Source organism: Castanea sativa, chromosome 5 (genome assembly GCF_040712315.1).
Source record: "Castanea sativa cultivar Marrone di Chiusa Pesio chromosome 5, ASM4071231v1".
NCBI classification, from domain to species: Eukaryota; Viridiplantae; Streptophyta; class Magnoliopsida; order Fagales; family Fagaceae; genus Castanea; species Castanea sativa.
Window position 1 is genome coordinate 46,841,569 of NC_134017.1, and position 8,389 is coordinate 46,849,957.

Sequence of the window (8,389 nt, forward strand, 5' to 3'; positions counted from 1 at the left end):
TCGCGAGGAGCTCTGCTTCCCCCTTGTGAATGACTCGTACTTCTGGTAGTGTGCGTAGTATGCACACTACCTTCCCGGTTCTCCTCGTGATCAGGATGTAGGGAGTGATCCTCGTGTTGGGAGCCCACGGACTCCGCACGGCGTTGTGGTCCTGATCCCACCATGATGTTTTAAACCTCCTCAAAGACTAAATTCCCACAGACGGCGCCAATTGTAAGGACACAAGTCGAACCTTCAATCCACAATTAAAAGGGAATGGACTTGAAAGGCCTTTTACAATAAATTTGTAGAGAGTGGGCTTGAAATCTAGATTTTGAGGGTGGTTCAAACAACAAAGAATGAACGGGCCTCGGGCCCAATGGCACAAACAAGGAATTAACTATAAGAATATGAATGAAAAACTCTTCCTCGGACACAATCCGAGGATAGTTTATAGTATTGCTTCTCAAGGGTGATTACAATTATAGATCGTTAGATTATCATATGCTATTCTTTCTTCTTTCTTAAGAAAAAAGCCTCTCCTCTTCCGAAGGTCTTTTTCCTTATTTATACTTCCTCTTCTTCTCTTTATCATCTTCCACCTCATGGTTGTAATGCTGGCTTTGAATACTTGTCCCATCAAATTTTCCCGAAGTCCTCTAGGATCAGGGACCAAGTTCCAAACCTCATGCTCAGGTATCCTTCCTCCATTAATGCAGTCAGTATATCAATTGCAGAGTTTTTAATGTGTAGGCGGTGGTAGCAGCTTTACCTTAGATATTCCACCGCTCTTCTACTGTCCTCCACGTGTACTGTGTCTTCCCGTAACCATAAGATTTTTTATAACATAACTTGGGGATATTAAACCTCCTTCCTATGACCTCGGCTTTAATATCCGAGGACGAATATATTCCTCGGACACAATTGTTCACTCATTTATTACATCTTTACCTGACATTTTCTTTATGAGGTACATTCATGTACTCCTAGATCATTTGATGTCTTCGGATTGAGTTTTTAGCCCAATAGACTTTGTTGGGCTATCTTTTGTAAATTACTAGGCCCAATGTCCCTACAGTTATAATTTGAGCTCACCATTAATATCACTTTTTTACATATCAATAATGGATTACCAACTAGAATTTGTTATGCAAGTATTGTAGATGTAGCATTACTTTGAAAATTTTATTTTGAATAATGCTAGGGACAAAAATTTCACAACATTCCCAAATTAGCATAGCAAAAAATTTATATTAGAGATTGTGATGAGCTCATGTGTAAGTTGGCATATTAATTTAGGAATATTATGAAATTATTGAACATTATCCATTGCTAGGCCAAATACCAGTTATTTTTAATTGTGCAATTAAAATTATTTATGAAAAAAGTGTGCATATTGGCCTTTTTACACTTAATTTAAGCATGTTGATAAACCAAAGTACACAAACTTTTATTGGCTACCACGAGCGTAGATGCAGAGAAGAATATTTAATGAAAATTTTGTCAGGTGTCTAAGTAAGTTGAATCAAAATATTGTGTTTAATTATTTGATACAATAATTCGCTTGTTCAGAAATTTTCATCGTTTTTGGTTTTATGGAGGGTAGTATAATAACTCCAAAACTACATGATAAAAGCCCAAATTTTATGAAAGAAAATATTGTGCTACACTAGATGAAATGTTGCTATACAATAACTCAAGATGTATTGTTTTAAATGAAAATATTGTGCAACATCAGATGAAATGTTGCTCTCCAGTTATTCAAGATGTACTATTTTTATCTCGCAGGATTTCGGTTTCACATAAAATAAAAAATAAAAAATTATCTGCAGTCCCCATAAACTCATCAGTGTCAATGGAGAAAAACTGAAATGTACACTCACCCAGGTCATATCTATAGATGAGAATATTTATCTCTAGGTTTTGAGGTAAACTTCTAGACCCATGTGAGTGCAGTAGAAGGATGCCATTATTGCCATACCATTGTATCTTTCCCCGATTTCTAACAATGAACACGACTCCTACAGATTCAAGGAACTTATTTTATGTTTAGGAGCCTACTAGGTATGTAAACAAAAGAGAAAGAACCAAGGAGGGAGATAGAAGAAGTTAGAGTTGTCTCCAATGAAGGGGTTGATTTCATGAATAACATCGCATAGGCTTTACACTTAACATAAAGGATTCGTTTCAGAAAATAGACTATTTTTCTTTTAAGTTTCTTATATGGTTGAAATTAAATAATTGCATATCAATAGTATTCAATGAAATTGAAAATTCAAAGGAGATTCCTAAATGACCCGATGGTAAATCGATATAATAGACATAGACCGAATGAATATGTAAGGTCAAAAGGTAGTAAATTGAAATGACATTTAAAAATTAATCCAAATTGATAAAGAATATATCATAGATAACACCAAAGTCATTAAAATCAATAATTTTATATAAGATCGCGGGAAAAAATTTACAGGATGGATTAACATAAGAGGGAAGAAGGCGCTTGGATTGTTGCATTATCTTTGCACTGTATATGTTTTGAAGTAGCTGCATTTCAATTCTAGTTATATCTGATCTGCTTCTTAGAAACTGAAGAGTTTACCAAACCAAGCTGGAGGGGTGTACGCAGGTCGGATTGGGCGAGTAAAAGCCAATATTTTTATCTAATCTACCACTAGCGGGTTAAGAAAATTCCAATCTGCCATTGACCCACCAAAGTCTAAATCCGGCAGATTAGTTACAAATTTTAGCAATTTCAACTTGGCGAGTTAAGCAGGTTAGCATTAACAGTGTTATTTTTTAAAAGAATGATCACAATTTACAATTTATTATTGCATAATCTCAAAATATAACTAACGCATACAAAAAATCAAAGGTAGATTTCATTGAATAATCTTAATTCCAACACAAACATAGGGTCAATAAAAAATAGATATCATCTCTAATAGACCTTGTCTCCACAAAAAAAGGAAAAAGAAAAAATAGTAGCATGCTGCCTTACAACTAAGGAAAATTAAATCAACAAACTCAAAGTCTTAACATTCCCAAAGTCACATCAAGAATTTAAAATAATAACATACCAACATAACAAATAAACTACAAAATGGTATGCATAGTCTCAAGATTTACAAGAATATATGGGACCTAAATCAAAAAGACAAACAACATAATAAAAATATAGATGCAAACATTAAGCAATACAAGGCATAAAAACAACTACCTTTGTGGTTGTCTAGAAGAGTATACCGTTGATGGAAGGTGAAGAATTGAAGAAATAAATAAATAAATAAATAAATAAAAAGGTTATGAGGAAGAAAACGACAAAACAACATGAAATTTAGAAGGAGAGGAAATGGCTGAAGGTGAAGGCTAAATACAGTGTATGTAGTATGCACTTAAAGTGATTTTAGGGTTTCAATGTTGCCTTTTTACATTTTATATAAATAATTGATTATTGATTAACTATAAAAGTTGATTAACTTTAGACCAACCATACACCTCAATTAATGCATATGGTATGGAGGAATAAAATCCCAAAGATCACGTAATTAATTTAGACCTTCCAAATACCTAGATTAATTAACAAAATGCTCCCGCCTTTGGTACCACACCATCACCTTTACTTTCACACCAACAACCATAGCATTCCAATTCAGGAAAAGGTGATACAAACTCCAACTCAAAATTCCTTGCAAAAGGATCCAGAGTCCAGATTGCTTTTATCTGCATGTTTGCAAAGGCTCACCAAGGCAACCATGCCTGGCAACTCCAAATGAATTTTTAAGAGAATGCCCCTGCAACTTCCAAATGGCTCCAGATTGCCTTTGTTCTTGTTTTCTAAGTTTCTTTAATTAGGGGTTTAGGCAATGAGGAGTTACTGAGAGTGAGTTTGTGCAAGGAGAAAAAGAAGATGGATGGTCTCCAGAAATTGGGGTTTCTTAAATTTTGGTGTTTTAATTGTTTTTGAATACTATAATAAATTATTTTTAACTTAAAATCTGACCAATTAATACAGCTCATTTTTTTGTCTGATGTCAGTTTGTAAAAAGTACTGTAGCTCTAGCATTACTCTTATTAAAAAGTCCTCTAGCTTCCCAAAAAGTTTAAAAGAAAGAGAAAATTTCTTCCAACAAAATAGGATGAACTGATGGTCCCAAATCATCCCATTCAGGCACAAGAAGCTTACATGCCAGAGGCAAAGAACAACAAATCCAACATGATCTACCCATAACAAAAGAATCGAGTACATTACATAATTAATATCAAGGGGTCAATCTAACACAATCAACCAGACCCAACATAAGCATCTATAAACATAATCTAAAAAAAAAAATCTTCGCAGTCTTCCTTGTAAAAAAATCTTTGCAGACTTCCTTCTTTGAAGCTGTTTATTAGAACTAATAAAAAAGGGGGAAATGATTGAGAAGGGGAAAAGACTAAAACTAACAGAGGATGTACCCATTAATGAAGGACCTATGAGGCAGGGAGAAGGGCTGAAGAAATTAAGGAAGCAATATAGATCAATTCCACCACAAGAAGCATGAAGATTATCAGTCACAGGGGTCCATCCTTGCAACTGAGGAAATTAGCTCCTTTCACATTGCCAAAATGCTTTTATTAAGGAGAAGAAGATTCTTGACTCAATCCTTACTGCAAATGAATGCCTTGATTGTAGATTAAAATTGGGTGTTCTGGTGTTATATGTAAACTGGATTTGGAGAAGGCCTCCGATCACATTAATTGAAAAATTTTAATCTATTTATTGAAGGTTTAGGCAGAAATAAAGGATTTAGATTCGTTTTTTTATTTTTATAGAGATATTTTGTATTCTTATTATTGCTAGCCTTAGCGGTTTTTTTAAGAGCTCTTGGGGCTTATGCCAAGGCGACACTTTATCACTGTCACTATTTGAGATAGTAATGGATGTGCTAAGAAGGTTTCTGGGCATAGCAATAGAGGGGCATTATCTTGCTGGTTTTATGGTAGGAAACACCCTTAATAATCCTTTGATGGTCTCCCATCTTTTATTTGTAGATCATACATTTATTTTGTGTGGAAATAACTTCATGACTAAAAGTGTGTACTGCTATGTTTAGAAGACATACCTAGGTAAAAAATTCAATTTGAGGAAATTTGAAAAGGCTCAGTTGGTAGTATTTCAGAGGTGGAAGAATCGGCTCAAATCCTAAGATGCAAGGTTTCTTGTGGCTCTTGTCTGCCTATGAGATACCTGGGACTTCTGTTGGGAGCTAAATTTACATCTAAAGTAATTTGGGAAACAATTCTTGAGAATGGATGACAAATATGGTATTGAATGGAATGGATGTTTTTTGAGGGAGAAACACGTCCCCTATGGAGTATGTCTTTGGAAGCATTACAAAAGGGGTTGGGGGAAATACTGGAGATACCCATTTCTTTCCTTGGAAAAGTATTTGGAGGGTTTAAATCCCTACTGAATAATTTAAGATGTAGGAATAGTGTGGTAGTAAACTGGTGCTGCATGTGCAAGAAGAACAGAGACTCAGTTGATCACCTACTTTAATACTTTTACACTGCAATATTGCTTGAGGTTGTTGGTCTCTTGCGCCTTTTCACTTTGGGGTGCAGTGGGTTATGTATGCCTTAATAGGTCATTGATTTGTTGGAAGGGGCAATTTGGCAGACATCAAAATGGAGAAATTTGGAATGTGATCCCTTTACGCCAATGGTGGACTATATAGGGAGAACACAACAAACAGACATTTGAAGGACTTAAACAAACTATAAAAACAATAGGATTTCAAGAAAGCAAACCAATCATGAATCTCAAGGCAAAAGCTACAATCACAATTCCAAAAATGGTGATAGCCTAAAAGTTGTTTCCTACATACAGTTAGTACTTAATTCCTTAATCAAACTATTCATGTATGTCATGAGACACTAAGGTTGCTTATAACTACCACAAAAATTGATATAAGTCATAGTATTTCCACTAAGAATCTAGGCATAATAAGACCTAATCAGGATATGAGACATAACCGATCAACTAAATTCTTCCATGAACAAGCTTCATCATATTAGATATGCAAAAGTCTCAATAACAATTAAAAGTTGAAAAATAGCTAAATATTCCATAAGACCTGAATAATCCAGCTTTTGTTACATATAGCTAGTTAACACAACAAACACAATAATCAAAATTACTTCTGAAAGATAAAGTCATCTCCACAATCACCTCTTTATCCTTCTTGCATTTTACTGCTTTTCCCAACAGATTCTGATGGGCTTCAATTCCTGGCAAAAAAAAAAAAAAAAACAACACGTGTTAGAAATCTAGTCCCCTTTTTTCTTTTACAAGTAACTAAAATTTTATTAAAATAGATTTGATGTGTACACAAAATTCTCCTAAAAATTACATGATCAAAACATTATATTGAACAAGAGAAAGAGCCTATAAAATCAAATGCATACCACTCAAACAAGTGTGAAGTCTTACATGAAAATTCACAAAATCTTCCCATCATTAAACACCCACAGATTCAAGATAGTTATGCAAACCAATACCAAGACAGCCAATTAAGCAAAAAAATAAAGGTTTTACCTCTTCCTCTTCCCCTTATTCTTCTTCTGCCAAGGATCAATCACATTATCACCATCAAGGAGAAGAAGACTCCCGATACAAGTCGCCACCATAAACACATATGGAAAACTCCGATTTTTAACCCTGTTGCATCTTTTTTTCTCTATGTCATACCAAATAAGATTCGTATGACCGCATTCTTGGTGCTCCTCCAACAGAACCTTCTTGCCATTGGTGGAAAACATTAGAGTCCTGAAATACTCAAAATTCTGACACACTTTAATCTTAAAAATCTGTGTCCAAGAACTCTCCACCCCATTTTTTTTCATCAAATAAACATCACTATTCAAGTAATCATTAACAATATAACAGAGGAATCCTCCCAACACATCCAAACACGTAAACTGATCGTCATCTGGTGGAACCGGCGTCCCATAGAGCCGGAGTTTCTCAGTGGCGAGATTGAAAGCAAGAATGGACTCCAGATCCTGCACAACTCGATCAGCAGCTAACCAATACACATCTCCATTCAAAGCCAACAACTTCTGGCAACATATCTCTTTGTTGGGCCATTGTTCATCGATTTTTTTCCAAGAGTTTGATCTCATACTATACACCTTGACTTCAAACTCCACACTATCTGTCATATAAAACTCTGTAACCCTCACCACCTTATAGTCGTCGTTACGTGGGTCGTGCCCGAATGCTAAATGGGAAAACCTAATACCCGAGGAGAAACTAGAGGGCTCCTCAATTGGTTCGATGGGCAATTTCCTGTACTTCCTGACCAATGGATTCCAAATTGCGACCTCTAGCTTTTCGTAACCCTTGTGAAGGCAAACCAAGCCGTCGCAATAGTCCGAGATGACCCAGTTTTGGAGCGGCTTGTAAATATCAAAGGTCTTGCCGAACTGATTGTCCTTGGAGAATTGAACGGCGGAAAAATAACGAAAGGGTGGAGAGAACTCGTCTTCGTTGAGGATGAGGGTGCGGTCTCTGTTGGTCTCAATGGAGCTCTTGAGGTGCAATTTGATGAAGTCTGAATCAGTGATTAGTGCGTACCATTCCTTAGAAACACAGAGGAAGCGTACCAAAGATTTCACTGGTAATCGGGCTAGTATCTCCGTGATTAGCTCTTGCGGTATATACGACATCATGGAAATGGATAGTTGTGGAGGACCGAAAGGGATTGAACGGTAGTTGTAATTGTAAAGAAGGAACTTAAAAGCTTCGATTAGAGGTAGAGGGATTCGGCGAGAAGTTGTTGGTGATTGTGCAGGGAAGGTGTTTGCAGAAATGTTTGAAAGAGTTAACTAGCACTTGATGTGGGTCCTGTAATTGACTAATTCGACCCTTGCTAGCGGTGAAATGAGATGATGGAATTGGAACCTGTTTCCCCTTGATTCAAATCAATCCCTAAAATAGTTAAGCGTCGGTGATCAAGTCCCAGGAAATGGAGTTTCACGCGCGCGCGTGTATATTATATATATATATATATGAGATGGAAATTTCACAAAATTTACATCTTTTTTAAGTTGTAAATTTATAAGGGATCTAACGGATAAAAATAAAACATCATTATCCATTACAACATTATATACTTACATAATTAATAGTCTCCTCAATATTTCTCTCCTCATTAAATATTTTTTATGTCTCTTTTTCTCTCTCTTTATTAAGTCTTTCTTTCCATTTTCTTTGCAATTTCTCCTATGTTTCTACTTTCTTAGTTTTTTTCCCCCTAAATATCACTTTCCTTATGCATGTTTTACAAAATGTTCAAGCAAAAATAGTCATGGCAGGAGCTGCAAATGGCATCAAACAACTAAATGAGGAGAGAGAATAGTATTATAA

The 8,389-nt window shown here is 35.5% G+C and overlaps 1 protein-coding gene across 1 annotated transcript; it reads right to left on the reverse strand.

Annotated features, from left to right (window-relative positions):
* Positions 1-5,990: 5,990 nt before the first annotated feature.
* On the reverse strand, positions 5,991-7,946 carry LOC142633466 (F-box protein CPR1-like). The gene is made up of 2 exons (XM_075807707.1): positions 6,557-7,946; positions 5,991-6,249 (listed from the first exon to the last, which is right to left on the reverse strand). Exons 1-2 carry the CDS (start codon positions 7,690-7,692, stop codon positions 6,243-6,245), a joined length of 1,143 nt encoding a protein of 380 aa, XP_075663822.1. The 5' UTR covers positions 7,693-7,946; the 3' UTR covers positions 5,991-6,242.
* Between the last annotated feature and the right edge of the window lie 443 nt (positions 7,947-8,389).

Coding starts and splice junctions, on each gene's coding strand:
- LOC142633466 (XM_075807707.1), bottom strand. CDS start 7,692: ATGATGTCGTATATACCGCAAGAGCTAATCACGGAGATACTAGCCCGA.